Source organism: Calidris pugnax, unplaced genomic scaffold, assembly GCF_001431845.1.
Source record: "Calidris pugnax isolate Ruff unplaced genomic scaffold, ASM143184v1 scaffold82, whole genome shotgun sequence".
Classification (NCBI taxonomy): domain Eukaryota; kingdom Metazoa; phylum Chordata; class Aves; order Charadriiformes; family Scolopacidae; genus Calidris; species Calidris pugnax.
In genome coordinates, this window is record NW_015090833.1 from 2,650,148 (window position 1) to 2,673,312 (window position 23,165).

General features: G+C 45.4%; 3 protein-coding genes across 4 annotated transcripts in view; 2 read left to right on the forward strand and 1 right to left on the reverse strand.

Annotated features, from left to right (window-relative positions):
• Positions 1–12,661, forward strand: part of PGD (phosphogluconate dehydrogenase) — a 13,047-nt gene extending 386 nt beyond the window's left edge. The window contains exons 1-14 of one of the 2 annotated variants that reach the window (XM_014941478.1): positions 238–255; positions 1,143–1,218; positions 1,654–1,833; positions 1,971–2,036; positions 3,108–3,226; positions 4,643–4,712; positions 5,077–5,211; positions 5,922–6,111; positions 8,637–8,767; positions 9,284–9,417; positions 9,774–9,873; positions 11,375–11,497; positions 12,066–12,211; positions 12,503–12,661. In XM_014941478.1, coding sequence (XP_014796964.1) covers positions 1,174–1,218; positions 1,654–1,833; positions 1,971–2,036; positions 3,108–3,226; positions 4,643–4,712; positions 5,077–5,211; positions 5,922–6,111; positions 8,637–8,767; positions 9,284–9,417; positions 9,774–9,873; positions 11,375–11,497; positions 12,066–12,185 — 1,413 coding nt within the window. In that variant the 5' untranslated portion in view covers positions 238–255; positions 1,143–1,173 and the 3' untranslated portion in view covers positions 12,186–12,211; positions 12,503–12,661. Of the gene's footprint in view, positions 1–237; positions 256–1,142; positions 1,219–1,653; positions 1,834–1,970; positions 2,037–3,107; positions 3,227–4,642; positions 4,713–5,076; positions 5,212–5,921; positions 6,112–8,636; positions 8,768–9,283; positions 9,418–9,773; positions 9,874–11,374; positions 11,498–12,065; positions 12,212–12,502 lie in introns of those variants that run through there. The other variant, XM_014941479.1, reaches the window with a different exon arrangement.
• Positions 12,662–14,068: 1,407 nt separating this feature from the next.
• LOC106887763 (centromere protein S) lies at positions 14,069–16,751 on the forward strand. The gene is made up of 5 exons (XM_014941480.1): positions 14,069–14,138; positions 14,669–14,792; positions 15,182–15,215; positions 15,701–15,767; positions 16,300–16,751. Exons 1-5 carry the CDS (start codon positions 14,097–14,099, stop codon positions 16,372–16,374), a joined length of 342 nt encoding a protein of 113 aa, XP_014796966.1. The 5' UTR covers positions 14,069–14,096; the 3' UTR covers positions 16,375–16,751.
• Positions 16,752–18,626: 1,875 nt separating this feature from the next.
• On the reverse strand, positions 18,627–23,126 carry DFFA (DNA fragmentation factor, 45kDa, alpha polypeptide). The gene is made up of 7 exons (XM_014941357.1): positions 22,830–23,126; positions 22,281–22,442; positions 22,033–22,163; positions 21,084–21,273; positions 20,562–20,716; positions 19,631–19,857; positions 18,627–19,335 (listed from the first exon to the last, which is right to left on the reverse strand). Exons 1-6 carry the CDS (start codon positions 22,924–22,926, stop codon positions 19,648–19,650), a joined length of 945 nt encoding a protein of 314 aa, XP_014796843.1. The 5' UTR covers positions 22,927–23,126; the 3' UTR covers positions 18,627–19,335; positions 19,631–19,647.
• Positions 23,127–23,165: the final 39 nt, after the last annotated feature.

Below are 23,165 nucleotides of genomic sequence, written 5' to 3' on the forward strand. Positions count from 1 at the left end.
AGTGCGGGCGGGCCGCCGCCCCGGGGGTGCCGGGAGGGCCGGGGGGTGCTCCCCGCCGGGGGGGAAAGGCCTTACTGAGAGCATTAACGGGGAGGCGGTTTGGGGAGAGCCGGGACGTGCCCCCCGCGGGCTGAGGGGGGACGGCAGCCGCTTTTGCGGCCTCCAGCCGCCGCCGAGCGGCTTTCTGCAGAACCCAGCGCTGTCAGTGGGCCGGCCTGGGGGCAGCGGGCGGTGCCGTGCGGTCCCCGCTCCCCGGTGCGGCCGGTTCCGCGGTGTGTCCGGCGGGAGGAGGGAAGGGGGGTTCGGGCCCTCCAGCCGCCTCACGGCCGGTCGCTGTGCCAGCCTCAGGGGGTGTGCGGCGGCCGAGGGATGGCGAAGAGAATAAAGCCGATGGCTGACAGAAATTTTGACAAAATTTGCTTTTTGAGCAGTCTGGCCTAGCGGAAGGTGCCCCCATACCCGCGGCGGTGGGGTTGGAGCGGGATGATCTTTAAAGGTCCCTTCCAGCCCGAGCCCTTCTTTGAGTCTGTGCGGGAGCGGTCGGGTTTGAGCGGTACCTGAGGCGGGAGCCGGGTTCCTGACCCGAGGAAGAGGAGCGGGCCGGCTGGGCTGCTCTGCCTGCCACCTCAACTAGGCGGCCTCGGGCAGAATATCCTGTTTCTCTCCTTTCCTCTTCTTACCCCAAATCCGAGACAGTTTGTGTTGTAGAAACAAAAAAAAAGTCCACGGTGTCGTGTTCAGACACGATGTTCTAATGCATCATCTGTTAAATACGGAGCCGTGGTAGAGCTGGAGCCATCAGTGACATACCAGAGCTACTCACTCCCGGCCTCCTAGTGCCACGTTCTGGGTAGTTTACTGTTCTTACTTATCTGGTTGTGTTTTGGTAGTTGGGAAGAAATCTTGGTGACTTCAAACATGCTTTATGTTGGTCTTTGCTCTGTCTGTTGGACTGATTGGGAGCCACAAGGATCTCTCGCTGTGGTGGCCGATGGAATCCATTCAGAGCGTGTGCTACAGCGTTTAGAGAGGGGTGGGCTGGCCAAGTTGAGAGATGAGACCAGCCTGACGGAGGGTATGGACACTAGTGCTGGGTCACTGCAATGAGGCTTAGCTGGCTTTTTTGTTTTTCCACCTTCCAGAGCTGACATTGCTTTGATTGGACTGGCCGTGATGGGTCAAAACCTTATTTTGAATATGAACGACCATGGCTTTGTGGTAAGTGAAGGAAGACATTGTTCAGAAAGGCTGACTCACTACCACTTGGGATGGGAGCTGAGCATTTTGTGGGTGGTTTTTTCTTTTTCTTATGATGGTCTAATGGGTGTTATTTCCTCCTTTTAGTTATAACCTAGGCTGCCCTTTGTCCTGTTTCCAGAGAAAACCAGCAGTGCATGCCTGTACTCAGCTACCCACTCCATGTGTTAGTTATGTGTGATTTTACCTTGAAGTTTCCTTTGGGCTTGGCCATTAACCATAGGTTCCCAAGGCACTTGCAAAGACATGCAGCAGGTTCAGCCCTGCTCTGTGTATTTAGGGAAGGTGGAAGTGGGAGAGCATGTGGTGTTGACTCTTGCGTATATAATTTGTAGTCTGAGCTAAAGCAACTGTTCTGGTGGCAGCTTTTATTAACATGTTTTCTTGCTCTCCCAGGTTTGTGCTTTTAACAGGACGGTTTCCAAAGTGGATGACTTTCTGGCTAATGAGGCCAAGGGAACCAAAGTGATTGGTGCTCACAGCCTGGAAGAGATGGTCTCTAAGTTAAAGAAGCCCCGGCGCATTATCTTGCTGGTGAAGGCTGGAAGTGCTGTGGACGATTTCATCAACAAATTGGTGAGGCAGGCATTTTTTTCTACCTGTGATTTCTTGCTGTCTTTTGGAGAAGTTTCCTCTGGAAGATCTCAATTATTCGTAATTAATGACATTTTGAACAGATGGAGAAAACCAAAGTGCTGATTTATTTTTGGCAGGTGCCGTTGTTGGAAACTGGGGACATCATAATTGATGGTGGGAATTCTGAGTACAGAGATACCACGGTAAGCTTGTTTTCTGCCCAAAGTGGATGAATAAAATGCACACGATTCTTTCTCCTCTGATCATCAGAATAGTCAGTCTATAAGATGCCTTCTCCCATCTGCAAAACTAGATCATGCAGCCTATTAAAAAGAAATTATTATAGTAGTTAAGGACTGTTCTGTAAGAATATTTTTATAGAAGTCACCCAAATCATCAAAGAATATTTTTATTGGCATATTGAAAATTTCCTGTTACAATCTTAAAGAGTTTTCAGGGAGACTTAAAAATCTAAGAATATTTGTAGATTTGTTGTTATATCTCAATCCTACATGGCCATGGGAAAATCCATTAAGACACAACTGCTGGTTTGGCTGTCTTGGTAATGAAAACGGCAGAGTAATTACCTGTTTTTGAAAAGAAAACAAACCCCAAAAAAGCCTGCTTGTGAGCAGCTGTAACTTTAGAAGTTACATGAGTGTATCTGGGACTCTTACATGTTGCATTCAAGTTGTTACTTCTGGACCTTAGAAGGGGTGCTGGTACGAGTCTTTCTGCTTTGCCATCCTGATCTCGGATAAGTGGGTTGGCCACGCCGGAGTGAAGAACAGGTACTAAATGAGGATTAATAGCTGGGGAGCTTGCAGCTCCCCTTGTGGATCTCAGCCTGTGCTCCTCTCCCACTCAGAGGGAATTAGTTTCCCTTAGGGCTGTCCATGCTTGCACTTTCACTCTGCAATGAACTCGGCTACTCCACCTTGGGCTTAATCTGCCTCCCCCACACCTTTGCACACAGCGTGTGTCACCTGGCACTTAATTCTGAGCCTTTTCCAGCCTCAGTACTGCTCTTTTTTATCCAGTGCTTATAAGGACTTCGTTTTCTTCACGTATCTCTTTTGTAAGGATCTGTGTCAAAGCAACAGGGAGTTTCCTAATGTTCACTCTGGTGTTTGTAAAGGCCTTCTCTAAGGTTGTCTTCTAGCATGTCCAAAGCAGAATTGAAAACCTAATTTTAGGTCTGAGTTGCTAACCTTTGTTTGCAAGGCTCTAGCATTGAAAGAAATTAAATAATGGTGTTCTGCTCTTTGTTCCAGAGACGTTGTAAGGAGCTAAAGGAAAAGGGCATCTTATTTGTCGGAAGCGGTGTTAGTGGTGGAGAGGAGGGTGCCAGATATGGTCCTTCACTCATGCCAGGAGGAGCCAAAGAAGCCTGGTAAGCATGAGCTGCTTTATTCTTCTCCAGAATGCTCTGTAACAATTGTCCCCTATTCCCGTTGAGAGCTGCGGGAGGGCAGGAGGAGGGCGTGGGTGGGGAGAGAACAAGATAATGTCGCCATCTCACTTCCTCAAGGCTCAGGATTTCTCAACCCAGCTGGGGTCGTGGGGCAGCACTGAGCTCTCATGGCAGGCGAAACAAAGGCAGTTTTTTCTTCCAGGAATTTCCCAGCCAAAGTAGTACCCACAGAAATCTGAAGGGAGAAATGTGTGCCAGGGGAGAAAATAATTTTGCTTAAATTTTGAATAAGTACTGTTCTCGATTATGATTTTTCTTTCGGGGCCCTGTGCACCTGTAAAGCTGTTAACCATGAAACAGGCAGCAGCAAACATCCCCACAAGTGACAGGCATTATAAAAGGAGGCTTCAATGCATGTTTGTACTCACTATTGAATATATTAATTTTTCTGCAAGTTTCTGCCATCTGTTTTGTATTCATGTCAGTGTAAAGGACTGTACATCAGTGTTCGTACTAGACTTTAGCCCTGGTTGCCTATTGTCTGTAAATGTAGAAAGAAAAGGTGTGTCTGGGATTTACCTTTAGAATCTCTTAAGTCCCTGTCCACTTGCGTTAGCATTTCGTACCAATGTTCAAATTTGACGGCACAAAGCCAGAAACAACAGCACTCTGCTGCCTGATCATCTTTTTGCCCTAAACAGCTCAGTAAAACCAGCTTCTGTCTGCCACTGTTAGCTGAACTTTGTCCCTGCTGTCTCGCAGCACCTGCAGCCCATGTGCCACCCGTGCTCCTTTCCCAGTGGTCGCTTTAGCTGGCTCCAGATCTGGCATTCTGAAACGCTCTCCTGTTGACTAAGCAGTTCACTACACTTGGGGAGCCTGGCAATGACGAAAGCTCCTGATTACTGCAATAATGCAGATAATGATATCCTGACTTGCCTTTATGGAGTTTCTTTCCTCCTTCCCTCTCCTCTTCCAGATCACCCTGGATTTTTCTTGTGGTTATAGAACAGAATGGGATCTTGTTTCAGCTGTACCACCGATCCCCCCTGAGTGAGAGCCTGTATCATAACCTGCCTCTGTTTCCCAGTTTCTAAAATGAAGATAATACTTGGGCTCCTTTAAGTGCATGAAGCTTGCCTGCACAGTGCTGTAAGCATGACATGGGCTGGCATTATTTCTTGCATTTCTTGCAAACAGTGTCTAGTTCTGGGAGAACCTTACATTTTATTTGACATTGCTGTGTGGTGAGTTATCAACCTGCCAGCAGGCCCTCGCCCCAGGCTGCCTTTTGGCAGGTTACAGAAGGATGCATCATACGGCTGGATTTTTTTTTTCTCTTGTGGTGTTTGTGTCCTCTGCCTATCTGCTGAGGCATATTATTTCTCCCCACAGGCCCCACATCAAGACCATATTCCAAAGCATTGCTGCTAAAGTGGGATCTGGGGAACCTTGTTGTGACTGGGTAAATATTTATTTGATGCTGACCTTAACTTGTGGTTAGATCCTTGCTTAGGTGATTTGGTTGCTGAAGCTCATGCATGTTTGTCCTTAATAAAACCAGCAACATTAGTGGGTTGATTTTCTGGCTGACTGCATTCAGTTCAAATCTACCATCTCTGATAACACTTTGTCTTTCCATTATATGGGATAAGTTATGGCTGGGTCATGTGCTGGGGAAGCTAAATGGGTCTGTGACCCGCAGTGTTGGCAGTTGGTCACTGGGCTTCCTTCCTTCCTTTAGGCAGAAGGAAGCCACAGGCAGTTATTAAACACTGGAAATGGTGACAGCGCCGTTGCTGATGGCATTTTTTGATGTTTCCTGACAGGTAGGAGATGAGGGTGCTGGGCACTTTGTGAAGATGGTGCACAATGGGATTGAATATGGAGACATGCAGCTGATCTGTGAGGCCTATCACCTGATGAAAGATGTGGTGGGCATGGACCATGATGAGATGTCAAAGGTGATCTCTTGTTTTTTGTGTCTTGCCTTCTTGAGCCATGGTGGCTGTTTGCCATTGATGGAGGCAGCTGGGCTTGGGTACAGCCTCTGTATGTACATGAAGTTAATTTTTCTGATGTGACTTCTGCCAGGGGCAGTGCACAACATTCCTGAGCTTCAAATGAGGTAGAGAACAGCAAGCACCTCCACCTGAATGTCCACAGAAGTTGTCTAAATTCTCCCATTCTACTAGTTACAGCTAGTAAAACATTGAGCATTATAATTCAGGAGGCAAATCTTGCAAAACCTTGTTGAAGCAAGTCAATCAGTATGATGAACCTTGAAAGGGCGGTTCTGTTTCCAGCCTTTAGTGCCTGTGATGGTAAGGCAAGAGGATGGACTGTGGCTCTGCTGTCCCTGCTGGAGCTGGGTGCTCTGCAGCTCTGAGCCTGGGGTGCCCCTTCCAGCGCAGGGCTCCTGTGCAATGGCCTTTCGGCAAGAGGATGGACTGATCCAGTGACCGAGATACTATGACCCCCTTCTGTGTCTGTACAGATGTGTATGTATATGTATACCTGTATCAATAAATCAGTTCATATATATAGTAGATACATAATAAATCAGTGTGTGTGTGTGTATATACACTTTTTCTCCTCTTCAAATATAAATATATAGTAGATACATAATAAATCGGTGTTTGTGTGTGTATATACACTTTTTCTCCTCTTCCAGGTGTTTCAAGAATGGAACAAGACAGAGTTGGACTCTTTCCTGATTGAAATCACAGCCAATATTCTCAAATTCCAAGACAGCGATGGCAAATACCTCCTTCCAAAGATCAAGGACAGCGCAGGACAAAAAGGCACAGGGAAGTGGACAGCCATTTCCGCCCTGGAATACGGAGTCCCCGTCACACTCATAGGTAACTGGTTCTTCCATCTGCCCTTGTCTTTCCTCCCAGCATGTACCACATCACAGTGAGGAGCATGGTAATAAGCAATCTCAGAAATGAGCCTACGCTAGGGCTTGGCTTGCAGAAGAGACTCTTCTAGGTGTAGCTGTTGCAGTCTTTCTGCCCTTGAGAGCTGTTACTGTTTTTCTTTGTTGGGCTAGTTTTTACCTTGTTTCTCAAATGTTGCTATTTGTCCATGGTATCTTTGCAGTGCTGGTGTCACACTAGACTGATGCAACGTTCCTCCCAGTAATCCTTTACCATATCTGCTACTCCAAATCCCATTGTAGCCTTAAAAATGTTAAAAAAAAAAAAAAAAGTGGGATCAGGACACCCTCAAAACCTGTTTCTTGAGTACTCCTTGAGAAGTACTTAGGCTTCTCTGAGGGCTTAAGAATTATTTTTCAGATATTTACTTAAGTCTTTGATTTCTGTGTTTCAGTATAAGTTAGCTAACCCAGTGTTAGTGTGGTTAAACAGGAACACAAGCACTGAACCGTATTGTGGGCTGAGGAGCACAGATGGATTATTTTTGAGAGTAGTGGCAGACTGCTACCCTGTGATGGTGGCTGCTGGTTTTTTGTGGTGTTTCTTTATACCCTCTGGAGTGCTGCTAGTTGTTGTTTTGTGGCTACTAAGGCTGTTGATCCAAAGGCAAAGTAAGATGATGGAAATGTATTTTCTTAATTGCTTTGAATTATATCCCTAAATTGTGAGAATTTACCTGCTCGCACACATACCTAACAGTCTCGTTACCTACCCTTTTATCTCACCTGGCCTCTGAATGGAATTGTGACACAGGAGTTGTAACACACCTGCCAACACTGTTAGAGTGCTCTCTTGCCACAGGTCCAGTGTAGACTTTCCTGTTGAGTAAATAAGATGACTCAATGGGTTCTTTTCTCTCAGCTTGGCTTTAATTTTCATGCTTTCTCTCTCTGCCTTTTTTTCCTTTGCCTTGGCTGGTCAAGTCCTGTTATATTAGAAGACAGAAAAACTATATTCAGTAGGTTAAAAGAGAGTAGCTGCAGTGACAGCTCCCAGAGAAACAGGGCTGCATTACAACAACATATTTTTACATAACAGGTTTAGTAAATTATTTTAATACACTACTACAGCTATAGCCTTTCAGTCCTAGGCTTCAAACAGCGTTTCTCGTTTGTGCAGTTCATATCCTTCTGTTTGGTGTTCTTGCAAAGCTCAAGGGTGGAGAAGACACTCCCTAATTAGTCCTCTGCAGTGCCTGGGGAGCATTGTTAGGTAATGAGTTGATAGGGAAGTGTGTGCAATAGCCCTTGTGCAAACATGGCTGTTCTCAGGGCAGTTGCTGCATGTGTGGTTTTACTGCATAAGCATGACTTGCAGACTTCTGCTGGTAAAAGCACAGTCATGCTACTCCTGCTTTTTCCTGATGTCCCTCCCCAGCTTCTCACCAGCGTAGAAGGAAGTTGTTGCAGAAATAGAGAGGAGCCAGTTCTGATTTTGATACGGTCTGTTAATCCTACTGCAGGGAGGATCCAGCATCTTGTAAAAACATTACTCATTGATCTTTTCTTTTTTTGGTTTGTGTTGGGGTTTTTTGATTGGTTGTTTTTTTTTTTTTTTTTTAATTCATGACTCACTCGAAAGGTAGAAGAAAAGTTCAGTATGAAGACTATAATAAACTTGATTGCTTTCCTCCTATCAGACCGTGGAAAGGAAACATTTTTTTTTTCCCCCTCCATTAAGCAATACCGTCTTCAAATGCAAAGAAGTACAACTTAAAGCAGCATGATTAGGAATTGACTAAGGCAGATCAAGAGATTGGCATTCAGGCTTTCTCTTTAGCAGCTGAAGACACAGCGTGGCTAACTCCTTAGCCTTGGCAAATGACATTTAGTAACCTGCTTAGTGATGTTATAAAACTTTCTGTGGGCTTCTGAATACTAGTGTTATGGGCCTACCAGATTCGTAAAACTTATTTCTTCTTGCAAATTAACCTGCTGATTTATTCTTGGTTTTAACTTCTGTTATTTTGCCTGTGTGTATTTCAAAGCACGTGTAGTTAATGTGAGTTGGCATTTATGCAACAGCTTTTTATCTTCAAAGCACGATGCAATAATTAATGAAGTCTTCAGCCTTGCCTGTCCCTAGACTGCATTGCAACACTCTCTGTCTTCAGAGATAGGAAGAGATTTTAAAGTAAATTTTTAAAACGCTGGTGAAGGTTCCTGAGGATAAATTTTCATGCGGATGACTTGTGGCTCTTTGTTTTCTTTATCATTTGAAAGCTGTGTCAGTCGATATTTACGCAACAGTTACGCTGACTGGCAGTTTGGTCCCTCAGCAATGCTGTTGGAATTATTTGTACTCCTCTCTTCCCGTGGGACTGTCCCAGTGTGTACGGGGCTCATCATTCAGGGGTGCTCTCTCTTTGTGCTCGAGGACAAGTGTCTCACACCTTAACAGTGATGCTGCACTTTCTAATTATCTGCCCTTTCCTACCGTACTTCAAGGTGAAGCTGTGTTTGCACGGTGCCTCTCTTCCCTCAAGGATGAGCGAGTACAGGCCAGTAAGCTGCTGGGTGGGCCTAAAAAGGCTCAATTTAGTGGGAACAAGAAAGCCTTCCTGGAGGACATACGCAAGGTGAGTCATTGTGCTTGCCAGAGTGCTGTATTCAACCTGTGTATCCAAGCAGGTTTTGGGTGCTGTAAACCCTAGTGAGGAGCTCTTGTGTTTACATTTCATGACAATTGGTTCCTGCATTCAGCCGTGTCGTTGTGTGTTGTCTGGTGGTGTCTGCAAAGTGTAGTGTGACCAATTCCTTTCCTGACCAAAGAACAGTCCTGAAGGAAATCAGGTCAAAGCCACAGTGGGCAGTGACAACTAGCCTGGGGTGCAGAGGTCATAATTCATGCACAGGAGCTTCCCTTTTTGCCCCTCAACATTCCTGTCTTTGTAATGAAGATAATAGCTCTTGATTTCTCTCTGTTGAGACCAAACTTTCCAACAATTGGAAGGGATATTTTGGTTCTCAGATAGCTGGAATGTGGCTACTGTACTCAACCCTGGTGAGATGTTGACTAAACAGAGCTTGTAGACTGTGAAGTTTCTCGTTTGGCTTTGTGGTTCTTCACTTGGAATGTGAATTCGGTTTTTTAGGCCCTGTATGCTTCCAAGATTATCTCATATGCTCAAGGCTTCATGCTGCTGAGACAAGCAGCCAAAGAATTTGGATGGACACTGAATTACGGTGGCATTGCACTGATGTGGAGGGGAGGCTGCATCATCAGAAGGTAATTAAGATGAGGAGGTAATTAAGTTGTTGAGGGGAGAAGAGCAGGCAATTTGGTTTATGCAGTGCTAGACTGACAAGCCTGGAGATTTTCTTGGAAAATCCATGGAGTTAATCTGCTGATAGGATACTGAGAGGCTTTTTCTGTAGACGGCTGTAAAGGTTACCAGATGAAGCCAAGTTTCTGGTGGCTTAGCTACTGCAGGTTTTCTTTGCTCTTTGTTGTGTTTGCACCTTTCTCAATGTTTGGAATCAGAGTCCGGCTGAGTCAAATTTTGGCACTGCTAAGTTTTGGATTCTAGGCATTTGTTGGAAGCTGTGAAATTTTATTCCTGGTTTACATGTTTTTCTGCCTAGTGTGTTCCTGGGAAAAATCAAAGATGCTTTTGATCGAAACCCTGAGCTCCAGAATTTGCTGTTGGATGATTTCTTTAAGACAGCTGTTGAAAACTGTCAGGTGAGTTTCCAAGGAAGAAAGAGCATAAAACCAGCTTCTTTCCCAGGAGTTACCTTCATGAGTATATTTAGACTGAAAAATTAAAAGGTAGAGAATATCCTTGAAACCTATTTATACAGCATCCTTAATCCCAAAGGTCTCTAAACAATTGTGAAGCTCTTTGGGACTCTCTGTGGGACCCTACATAATATATGGGTGTAGGAATTCATCATCTATGGCTTCAAGGTACCTTTCTTTAGTGGAACATATCAGTCTTACAGGATCAGGAGAGCAAAAAACCTACATAGCTGGAGCTGGTTGAAATTGAACAAGACTGTTACTGTGATGAGGTAGGCTTATACTGAGGCCCAAATTAGAATTTCGCCAGACACAAAGGTTACTGACCTGTCCTTGAAAAACTGCCTATAAATATCTCTTGCCTCTATTTCATCAGAAAGTTGGAGAATGTTAGTTCTAAATGAAGAAAAAAGAAGTTGCATCACTGAAGCACTACTTTATAGATCAGCATCCAGATACATCAGGTGGTGAACCAAGGTCTTGTGTAATGTTGCAAGGTATATTTGTAATATCAACCTAAAGATAATGCAGGAGCAAAGGAGCATATAGTCCTTGTGTCACAGTTGTTCTCTTTGATACTAGCCAAGCTACTGTTAGAAACTTAAAGTTTTAATTTTACTGTTACAGAAGAGACTTAGGCAGAAATCTAGCAATTCAGAAGAACTACTGTGTCAGGAAAAAATGTCTAGTCTTGTGAACATTCCCATCACTGCCCTGTGTCTTGTGCCTACTGCACACTTGGGTTTCAGTTGTACTGACTATAAAGCTCTGTTCTGTTACCATTGTTTGCAGTAGCACCAAAATAACAGTGTTCAGACCCATCATTCACTAGACCTAGGTCTGTCCAAACAGGCTCCTGATTTGGACAGAGTTGACAGGCAGAACTAAAACCAGATTATATGACTTCTTTGTTGGCCAGATATTATCATTAATAATTCTTTTAGCTGAAGCTGAATATTCCACCCAAGTTACTAAGTCAGATGTACAGTTGAGATGAGGATTATCCATGTGTCTGTCTGAAGTATTGTGCTGACCTCTCATGCCCTTGGGAGGGCTTTGTACTGTGCTTGCTGGGAGGGTCTGGTAGTGCCTCAGTGTTTGCTCAGTATTTCCCCCACTGTGTTCGTGCTTTTGAGATGCACTGATTATGTGAAAGAACAGCATCCTTTGAGTGCATGTGAAGTGTATGTCTGCACTTGTATTGTCCTGTTTGTTAACTCTTAGTTGCCATTTATTTTGGATCAACCATGTTTATGTAAAATCAGGAATCTACTGCTGAATTTGCTCAGACTTGGTCATTAGATTTCATATAACGCGAGATAGCACATGCTGTTGTACTAGAGTACTTCATCCACCTGCACACACCTCTGAGCAAGCACTCATTTGTTTCTTTCTTTTTTTCTGTTTGTTTATTTTCCCACCTCCCTCTTTTCTTCTCTCCCAGGACTCCTGGCGACGTGTGATCAGTACTGGGGTACAGATGGGTATCCCTATGCCCTGCTTCACTACAGCACTTTCTTTTTATGATGGATACAGGCATGAAGTATTACCAGCTAACCTGATTCAGGTAGGTGCAGATCTTTTGGCTACTGAAATATCATCGTGTTGTTATTTAAATACTGGTCTAAAGACCATGATGGCAATATACCCTGATCACTCAAAACTGTAAAGATAAAGGCATAGATTTCCTCATATAATTCTGTTAAACCTGAAATTCACAGCAATAAAATTCTGTGAGATGTCTGGGTAAGAACACCAGAGATAATAGGTATGACAGTGCCCAGCATGTATTAATATTCCATCTGTGAACCAAGGGTAATGATATCTTTGAATTAAAATGTTTTATAAAGAAGTAAGTATCTTTGAACCTCTGGATGTATCTAAGTACTTGGTTTTTGGATTAGTACCTAGCAGAAATAATATACTTGCCTTGCCACAGAACTCCTGATTACTAGATATTAGTAAATGTTTCATTGCGATGATTTTGCTAATTATGAGAAGATAACTTTGAATGTTATAATATTGGAGTCAGATCCTTTTTCTAATATTCCTATAGTCAAGTACCAGTAAGTGCAGCTTCTAGTGCTCATATGACTGTGGAATTGACATGTCTGTGCTGTGTGTTCCTACCCCAGGCTCAGCGGGATTACTTTGGTGCACACACGTACGAGTTGTTATCGAAGCCGGGCGTGTTCATCCACACCAACTGGACGGGCCACGGAGGAAACGTGTCCTCTTCTGCCTACAATGTCTAATGGAAATACTTCCTCTTGAAGCCAAGATACTGTAGATCTCAGATGGGATGTTATAATATTGGAGTCAGATCTTATTTCTAATATTCCTATAGTCAAGTATCATTAAGTGCAACTTCTAGTGCTCATATGACTGTGGTATTGACATGTCTGTGCTGTGTGTTCCTACCCCAGGCTCAGCGGGATTACTTTGGTGCACACACGTACGAGTTGTTATCGAAGCCGGGCGTGTTCATCCACACCAACTGGACGGGCCACGGAGGAAACGTGTCCTCTTCTGCCTACAATGTCTAATGGAAATACTTCCTCTTGAAGCCAAGATACTGTAGATCTCAGATATTCCTCCTAGAATACCACTTTTTACTGTACTAGAACTTGTGTTTGGACACTTTTGTAATAACTTGTGGGTATATTTCATAAATATATATGTCAATATATATATAATATAAGAAAGCTAAATAAACTTGCTTATAAATGCATTGAGGTGTTTTCTTTGCACTGTTGCTGGCCAAAACTGGCTGAAATGTCTTTGTGCAGTATTTAATAGGATACATTTTAAAATTATAATATTTTTATTGTATTATAGTGCATAAACTCGTAGGGATCAAGATAGAGATGACCGCATTTCAGTAACTGCTGGAGTGGAGAACGGCAGACAGTGGAGAACGGCAGACAGTGGAGAATGGCAGACAGTGGAGAATGGCAGACAGCACAGTAACGCTGCGCGAGATTTCAGGGAGGTAAAGGCCTTTTTTTGGTTGTTTATTCGTACGAGGCAGTGGCTTGGTTCCTAAAGCTGAATTCCTGAGTGTTCCCTTTGTTCTCTGCGGGAGGGTGAAGGGTGGGATGGATCATGCAGAAACTTGAGTGCAGGTCAAGGGCGTCGAGGCTGATACTCCTGTCACCAAGCCATTCTCCCTCCGACTGTTGTTCCCAGTTTTAAGCTCTGGCATAAACTGTTGGTTTAGCTGTTTGCTTGCACGTTTTCCCCCAAATCTCTGGGATATTTTGCCGCCTCTTCCCATGAGGTGATTAAAAATCCCTGCAGCAGCGTGCAAAGCTGGCTCTATTTGATACCCTCTCCTTGCAATCCCACTGCCAGTTGTCTTCAGGACTTTGGAAAATTCACCTGGGTGCCTGTACCTTTATTTGTTTTTTTTAATCACAACCTCTCAAGTATTAAATTTTATGCTGTTTTTTATATTATTAGTTTGCTATTTTTATATTATTCTTTTGCTTCATTTACTTCTGTGAAGACAGCTGCATAGTTATTAGTTGAATATCTCCATAATTGGCAAACAATTACTTTCAAGTTAAAAGAAGGTTTCTGCAAATTATGGTGCAAGATTTAGGAATTGTGTAAACTAACTGTGTGACGAATTGCAGGCAATGATTGTAACTGGAGGGCTGGGAGTGTGTAACAGCGTTGGTGGTTGGGGCTCTGCAGCTGGAGAGGAACCACCCTGGGGCACAGCAGAACTGTGTGCGCGGGTGTTGGGTTTGGGGGGAAAAGGGGGTATTTTATTCTGTGGTACGAGTGCTGAGAAGAATACCTGCTGCTCCGGCCAGGCAGGGTCTCGCTGTTCCTGGCGGGGTGTAAACAGGCAGAGTTCGCTCTGTCAATCCCCCGTTACCGGGGCGAGGGGCGGGATGGGGACAGCGGCTCGGTAACAGCCGTTACCTCCCGGTAGAGGCCCCGGTACGGCTCCGGGTGGGTGCAGGATCCTCCGGGGCCGCGTCCCAGCCGGGGGGGTGCTGCCAGCACCGCTTCAACCCGCACCGGGGTGATGGGCGAGGCTGCCGTCTGTCCGTCCGTCGGGTCGGGAGGCCGGTTGCGGCTGCGCGGGGCGGGGAAGGGCGGTGGCGGCGGCTCCGCCCCCCCGGGCCGGGCGGGAAAGGCGGGCGGGCAGCGCCATGGAGGCGGCGGGGGATGAGGAGCGGGCCCTGCTCACGCAGGTACGGTGGGGCCCGTTAACGGCCCCCTGTGCTGTGTCCCGTTAAGCAGTCTGGAAGGTGCGGGGAGGCTGGAGCCCCTCTGCTGTGGGGACGGGTGAGAGCTGGGGGGTTCAGTCTGGAGCGGAGAAGGTTCTGGGGAAACCTCGGAGCCCCTTCCAGTCCCTCAAGGGGCTCCAGGAGAGATGGGGAGGGACTCTGGATCTGGGAGGGGAGCCACAGGACGAGGGGGAACCCTTTTAAACTGAAAGAGGGGAGATTTAGATTAGATATTGGGAAGAAATTCTTTGCTGTGAGGGTGGTGAGAGCCTGGCCCAGGTTGCCCAGAGAAGCTGTGGCTGCCCCATCCCTGGAGGGGTTCAAGGCCAGGCTGGAGGGGGCTTGGAGCAACCTGGTCTGGTGGGAGGTGTCCCAGCCCAGGGCAGGGGGGTTGGAACTGGATGATCTTCAAGGTCCCTTCCAACCCAAACCATTCTATGACTTGTACATCAGTCTGCAGAGAACTGACCTGTCCCTGCTCTGGGTCCTTTCAGAGGCTGAAGGCCGCGGTTCACTACACGGTTGGCTGCCTGTGCCAGGATGTGGCAGAAGACAAGGACGTGCAGTTCAGCAAACAGACCATCGCCGCTATCTCGGAGATCACCTTCAGGCAGTGCGGTACAGAGGCTTGCGTAGTATCTGTTCATTCAAGAACAACTGCTGGAGAAACAATGCTTTAAAATAAATAGCACTGGAACTAGTTATCACTGGTGCATTGTTTCTTGCATTGCGTTTTTAAAAGTACAAGAAATAGTCAGTCTGGTTTTCAGACCTGGAAAAAGCATTTAAAAGTGTGTGGGTGTATTGTGTGGGTTACCTGCCTGTGCAACAGAGGGGCACGTAATGACAAGTTACGGTCACTTCTCATAAATAACTTGGATAACTAACTAAAACCTCTCATAACTAATTTGCAGTTACACCTTTGTGACAGCTAGAGCTGTATTATGTATCTCTTCCTGCTCAGAGTGAGTGTTGTAAAATATGTGGCATCTTTGTGTTTTCTCCAGAGACCTTCGCAAAAGACCTTGAAATGTTTGCAAGGTAGGTACTGGAACACTTGCTTGTTACAAAGGCTTTTTTTTGTGTTCAGCTCCAATAACTAGATAATCTTTAAAATACGTCTTGTAACTCAAGTTTTAAAGGGTTCTTTTGGCCCATTAAACAGCGGCTGTGAAGTTAGGAAATAGTTATGAAGTAGTAGAAGTTATTGTTTAGATTAATGACTGCATACAATTGTCAAATACGTTGATATCTAGCGGTCCTGGATGGTTTGGCAGGGGTGCTTGAAGTTCTGGTTGCTGAATTCTACTGTTTGTACACAGTGAGTGTGGGAACTTAGATGTACACAAACCTGAAAAGTAGGTTTCTGTGTGTTATCATTGGAAAAGATGTTTGGTTGTTTGGCATGTTTGGTTTGCTGACTCCCTCTTAAACCCTTCTAGTTAGTGTTGTGAATGAGATGCTGCATGGCCTCTTACAACCGATGCTGGCAAACTCTTTAAGGGGTCTGTTTGAATTTTGTGCAGGCATGCAAAACGAAGCACAGTCACTACAGAAGATGTGAAGCTGTTGGCTCGAAGGAGCACGTCTTTGGTGAGATTCACTGTATTTTCTGTCTCGCAACATTCTTAAACCAATTGTTTAGTTCTTATGAGCATTTGAGTAAAGGCCATGGATGATGAAGCAACTGTTGCTTAAGCGATTTCACTGGCTTATTGATGATAGATGGGCACAATCCAGTGATTTTTTTAAATTTTCATCTTATTTTGCTTCATGACACTGTGCCTCACTGTGGGAACACAGTGATGAACACAGATGTCCTGTCTCCTGTGACTTGGGAGAAGAGACCAACCCCCCCCGGCTACACCCTCCTTTCAGGGAGTTGGAGAGAGCGAGAAGGTCTCCCCTCAGCCTCCTTTTCTCCAGGCTGAACACCCCCAGCTTAGACTGAGAGCTCTGTGCAAGAATTAAAACCAATTGATGTTTATCAGCCTTTTTGGAGTGTCTGTCATCTTTTTTTTGTAATAAGAATTTGCCCTGTTAATTTACCTTAAACATTTCTCTCTAATTTCTTATGAATAAATGACGTTCCTCAGTAGATGACTGATTAGTTTATTGTTCTCAGCTAAAGTTTATCACCCAGAAGAGCGAAGAGATCGCATCAAGTAACATGGAGCAAAAGGAGAAGAAGAAAAAGTAGTCCAGTGCAGCTGAGGAAGGGAGAGCTGCTGGGGAACAAGAAACAGCCGTGACTGAAAGTGAAAATTCCAACATGGCATGATTCACCCTTCAAGTAATGTCTCTGGTCATTTTCTCTTATTATCCTTGAGGAACCACAGTTACTGTATTAGAGATTTCTCTTCCAGGTTAGCAACAGTAATGAATCTTTGGGGCTTTAGGTGAACATGATTAGTTGGATTTTTTTTTTGTTGTTGTTGTTCCAAAAATGAACGGTTTGTCAGAATTCAGTGACACAGCCAAAATGCCTTAATTGCTCACAGAAATGTATCTTACTGTTATTAAAATGAAAATCCTTTAAATACAGAGTGTAAAGCAGAACATTCTCACTGACCGAAATACCTCAGTGTGTGCAACTCTCTCCATGCTGCTCCTTAGTTCCTCCAGTAATTGACTTCCTCCTTGCTTCCATTTTTGATACTTTTGCTTAGGTATTTTAAATATTTTATTTTTGTTTTAATAGCCATATGACTCACTTACTGTCTTGGCAATTAACAGATGTTTTGTGTGATTTCTCACCTGTGATTCTGGTGGTATATAACCTTCACTTTCAGTAAGTTGCATTAAATTTCTAATTTCACTGTATGGAGGTGTCTCGGGGCAGGGCTCAGGACTGTGTCGCCATTGCCCTCTGCCGGGCGGACGGAGCTTGAGCAAACGCTCTTGATTCAAAAGAAGCAGATTTAAAGACATAAGGTATTAGATACAGCCAGGTTGAAATGTGAAGGCTGCTTAAGCTACCGCATTGGCAAACTTTATCAAGCAAAAATGTGCTTGGCAGTTATAGCCTGAAACATGCAGCAAGAGAGGAAAGACTTGAACGCTGTTTCTCTTGCTCTGCCCTTGATTCATGAGACAAACTCTTCCTTGGAGCCACTTGTTCCTTCCTGAAGGATATAGTTTAGGGCAATTCCCCAGAACCAAGCTTAAAATCATCAGATCCTCATTTTGTTAAGACTCATACCTTAAATACTAGCCCAAGATAAAGAAGGTACCAGATGACAGAATATTTTTTATCACCCTTGAGAACTTGTAGGTGTAGCCCTGCTCCTTGTTCAAACCCCTTCTCTTGAGAGTGCACTTTCTGGACTAGAGTCACTCAGCAGCTGTACACAATACAGTGGAAAAAGAGCTCTGGACTCCCTAGATGTGCTCCATTTTACACTTGCTCTGTATTTGAGCTGTTAAACAGTAGTGGATGGGAGAGAAAAACATGCCTTTTATAGGCTGTAACTATCCAATATTGATCAAATAAAACCAAGTGCTACCATACAGCTTTTTTACAGCTTAAGGAATAGAATTTCTATTGCCAAGTTGGTTGAAAAAAGGAAAAGCATTGCAGCTTAGAGCAAGACTGAAAAACTGGTTTATAATGGAGAGAGTGGTAATCACAAGCTGAGACATAAACTCACAGAAAAAACCTTGCTGAAAGCTACTCTGCTCAATGCAGGCTATTCCAATTGGTAGCCAGTGTAATTAGCTTGGAGTGCAACAGAGCATGCTTCAGAACCTCTATTAATGCACAGCCATATATGCTATTTCAGAAAGACTTGAATGTTAAAAGCCTGTAGCTATTTAAAGCAGCAGGAAACCTTTTTACCTGCCATGGCCTATAATGTTACAAGCCAGAAGTGTATTTTGTAAGAAGCAATTACTTGCACTAGTGAAACAGACTGACCAAGAAGTTGACTGTAGGCTTCCCTGCAGTCCAGTCAATTCCCGTAGGGGCAGCTCCATCTGAAGTTACCCTGTGTGTTTTGGCTCAGCTCCTCAAAGGCACTGAACTGTTTAGAATATTTATTAGTTACACTGGGAGTCTGAGTGTGCCTTAATTCAACTGGAATGTCCACATGCAGTGGGTTCATCTGAATGCCTGCTGCAGGAATGCTCCTCCGTTGGCATCCTGCACCATTTAAGGTTAAATAAAGAGGGGTTTGCATGACACTAGAAAACTACTAGAATTTTCAGCTCACTTTTCAGAATTTTTCACATATGTTTTCTGTTCTCACAAGAGAAGAACAGATTGTGCCAGGTGACAGTTCTGGTGCGGTGTCACCAGTGTGAACGTGGATTCTACCTAAATATTTTGGCCAGGTTAAACACAGAGTACTTCTGTATTTAATTTCTTCTTCCTCTACCCTAAAGGTAATACTGTACTTATCAGCACATTCTTTAATCATAGCAGCTGGTGGAAATATCAAAACTACTCCAGCATTAAGGTACAAAGGTTTTAATGATATTAGAAGACTTCAACAATTTTAAAAATAAGCCAGTTAATACAAAAGCATCATGATACTACACTAATGATTAGGGGATTAATACAAACAGCTCAAATACAAGTCTTCTGCTCCACAGCTGTAAAAATCAAGTATTTCTACCTGTGCTGGGTTTTAGAAGTTAGTGCTTACACTGCACGCAAAAGGCACAAGTTCCTTACAGGAAAAGCGCAGAAGTTAAAGGACTCGGAATTTACTTGAACTGATGAAATGAGCATGAGAATTCAAGTTCCTAGATCCCAGGCTGGAGTTTAAAGCCGGGCAGCAGCTGGCTAACCCCTCTGTCCTGCTCGTTAACTGTGCCACAAAGTGTCTTCCACCCTTGGCAGGACAAAGCAAGCAAACTGCCTGGGGCTTCCAACCCGAGATCCATCATTTTCTGATGGAAGCTTCTGGCTGCCAGCCAAAGCTGAACCCTTACATGCTGTGTTTAGCAATACCATTGTTCCAGTATTCTGCAAAAAGTCAAAATCCCTTTGGTTACACATGATTTGAATCATCACAGAAGTTTAAGCCTCAGGACAATGCCTCAGATTTTAGTTGTCTATAGCCAGACCACAGAATGACCAGCAAACTATGGCTCCTGGGATGTATCTTTGCTTGTATTGATTCTAATGCAAAAAAAAAAAAAAAAAAAAAAAAAATTGCCAGCAGCATGGATCAGATACTAAGCATTACTCAGCTGGTGGTGTTTGTTATTACCAATACACCTTGCGATACCAGGCATCTTTTCCATACTTAATTCCCATACTTGGGTAAAACCTGTGGAGTGGTATTTCAGCATCAGATTAACAGGTGAACCAGGAGGAGGCTGAAAGTCTTATATCCTCTCTGCAGTGAACCCAGGGCTGCTACATCCACCTCTTCCTCCAACTCCCTTATGGATCCAAAGCCGTATGATGAACACACACTCACAGCACATTCCTGCCCCCATTCTTGCACCCAGCAGCACCACAGGCTTATTTTTTGCGTTTTGAACTAAGCCCAGGGTAGTCTCCCCAGGGCAGCGTTTTCTTCCCCTTTGACGTGCTCCTTAGGGAATGCAAAGTCTGGACTTGTTGTAGACGCTTGGAGAGCTCCTGATCACAGGCTTGCTGCAGAGCTTCAGCCTTCTGCTTGTCCCATCTTAGTGCCGAGGCCAGGGCTTGTGTGTCTTCTTTCAGGACCAGCTGTAGCAAGACAGATTTCTAAGTTTTTTCTACTGATGCTCCTCCACCACTAACCCCCTCTGACTGTAGTAATGAGACACCTGTTTAAAACTGGCAATTTGGTATTGAAGGTGTTCCCAGCTTTCATCATCTATCCCATGGGCTAGTGGATTTTCAGTATTCTACCAACACTTAGGGGCTGAAAGCTATATTCAGATTTCAAAGGAACAGAGAGCAGTTAACTTAGTTTCTACAGCAGGAAGAAGCAAGAGGAGTGAGTTCATAGCGTTAGAAAGAACATGCTTTTTAATGCTTAAAGTTTACCTAGACTTTCCAAGCTATGGGTTTGTTTATGCTGTTTTCCAAAATGAGGGTTTTATTTTAATTTGGGATAAAAGAAATATAGCTAGATGCAATTGCATACAAAAAACCCCCCCTTGCTGGTAAGACAGCTGAAGCATTGGCTGACTATGATTTGGCAGAGATCAAAACCAAAATTATTTTGTGGCTTTTCAGAGGACAGACTGGAGTGCTTGGAATAGTCTCAACTGGCTATTACCAAGCAGGAGGTAGTGTTACTGAGGAAGAGAAATACATTAAATCTGACCACTTTGAGACTGAAATATATTGACTTAAAACCCCAAGAAGCAAGGAGAGCTTCCCCTATAACCTCTCTCTCCAGAGGGAGAGATTTGTCAGAATATGGTTATATCATTCTCACCCACCTCTAGATCTTGACTGTCCAGGCAGAGCTCTGGAGCAGGTTTTTCTTTCAGAGCAGCAAGGATCTGGTCACTGAGTGCTGTTTGGGCTGAAGGAACTGTCCTGCTGGTGCCTGTGTCAACCACGTCCATCTCTGCCCTTGGTACGGTCTCAGATTCTGAAAAGCAGCAGAATCATTATAGCCCGTGACAAACACAGGACAGGAAAAGTGGCCTGATTGCTTTGATGGTTCTGAGATTAATAAAATACCCATTCTGTCTAGGTGCATCCTCTAACTTAAGAAATCCACAATGTTAAGGATGACTCTGATTTAAGATTTTCCCCCAGGATTCTACTTTCAGACATTGTGAGAGATGTGACCCAGCAGTGAGAGGACTCCTGCTGTCACCCAGAGAGTTCTTATCCTTAATAATATCATCAATAGCTGTGACCGACTCCAGGCCTTCGCGCTGCCTTATTTATTCCACTCAACTCTTTCAGGCATCTCTGAAAAGCTTGTTCTTGAGCATCCTAATGCTCCCTACCTGCCACTTTGCTTAAGATACTGTCTTCATTTTTCAAGGCCTCCAGGTAGAGCTCCAGGAGCTGTCTTGACTGACGTTCTTCTTCCCGTCTGTCCAGCACCTGCTGCAGAGTGTCCTGCAATACTTGGACTTTGGTTTGACTTTGGGCAAGTTCTTCTGCCAGGTCTGAACGTGGAACATCAATAAGCACCTTGAAGCAATGAGAGTGTTCCTGTTACACAGACTGATTGAGTAACTCATTCCATTACACCCATTGCAATACAAACAGCAAACCTCCTGAGCGACAGAGCCTCCACTTTCATGAAACCCAGTGTGTTTCACAAGGTTTCGTGTCACAGCAAGTCAACCTAGTTATGGGAGGCTGTAGTGGCACTCCACCAGGCAGCATTCTTTACCAGAAGCCAAAAGGCATCCAGGAAGGTGTGGTATCATAAGCATTTTAAGCAGAAATCCTGACAATCAAAGTACTATTTCTAAAGAGTGCATGGGAATACACACAGGAAAGCCAATAGCCTGGCACTTGGGAAGCTGCAGGAGGACAAGAGGAGGCAGTTATCTCCATGCCTCACCACATACAAGGTGTTAAGCACTCAGATACCTGAATCAATCAGCTCTGCAAACTGAGAGCAGTTCTTTGAACCCCTCTGGAGCAGACAGATTTGGCCTGCTGCTCTGTCTTAGGAGCCACCTCTGTTGCCATTTAGTCAAATCTTGCCCTCCCCCTGCCAGAATTGGAAAGCCAGGTTGTGAGAGACAATCAGTCATTAAAAGCATCCTCCTCAGACACTTGTGTTTCCCCTCAAAGAGAAATTTGACTCTAGCACCACAGCCAAACAGCAGCAGCTGAATGAAGCTTGAGATCTTTACTTATTCCATTCTGTGCCATCTAGTGAGAGAAATGGATGATGGGCAGAAGCAAGGACAGCAATTAGAGGTTTCCCCACTGTACCTGGAGGTCTTCCTCAGACATCAAGATGATATTAGACAGGTCATCCTTCAGTTGCCTGGCCAGCTGCTTCCACTTCTCTACAGCACTGTCCACTTCATCCCCAGACTCCGAGAGCCGGGCTGTTCCGCTGTCTGACACAAGAGCCATCAGTTTCCTGGGTCACTCCTCACCCACCTGAGACAGCCTAATTTCAGTAGGTGTATTCCAAACACCCCTCCCCTTCCGTGCTCCCTCGGCCACAGAGGTACCTAAGCTTTTGCTGGACCATTTCTCATTCTTGGCCAGTGCCACAAACTTGGTGTCGGCCGGCAGGCACAAGAAGTAATCCTCATCCTCCACAATGGTGCCATCTTCTGCCAGTACCAAGGTGATGGGCTCCCTGGCCTTGTCGATAGCCAGAATGCTGCTGGCTGCAGAACAGAAAAAATAATACTTAATGAAATTGTGATACCCACAATGAAAAGTGACACACGCCCTGCCCTTTTATTACACCCATCACAAGAGAGGAGCAACTCCTAGTGCTTTAGGCCGGAGCCCAGGCCCTGTCCCCACACCACAGCTCCTTTTTAGCACACACTCACCAGGTTCACCTCCAGTAATTCATGTTATGGATGCAAACCTCGACACACACGCGGTAGAAGGTAAAAAACCGCTCCCAGACACTCGCCTCCCCCCTCCCTTGGCTCCCCCCGGGGATCTGCTCTCACGGATGGGGCCCAGCCCCGCCACCTCACGGACACCGCACCCGGCACCCGCCACCGGCACCGCACGGGGGCCCGGCGACCCCAGCCCCTCACCCTTGTCGCGCAGCTCCCGCAGGCAGGAGGCGGCCACGCCGTGCTGCTCCCGCCCGTCCCGCCGCCGCAGCAGGCAGCGCTTCAGCGGCGCCGCCATGGCCGCCGCCGGGACGCGGGGCTCTGCGGATCCCGGCCCGGGATGGCCAGGCGAGGGAGGACGCTGCCACCCGCACCCTCTCCCGGTCTGCGCCTCGCTCTCCTCAGCCCTGCCCCGCGTAGGCCCGCCCGCTGGCTCCCGTCCCGGCGGGAGGCCGCCCGCTCACGGCAGGAGCGCTTCCCCCGCCGCCCGCATCCCTGCCTCAGCGTTCGACTCATTCTGCCTGCCGGGGCGCGCGG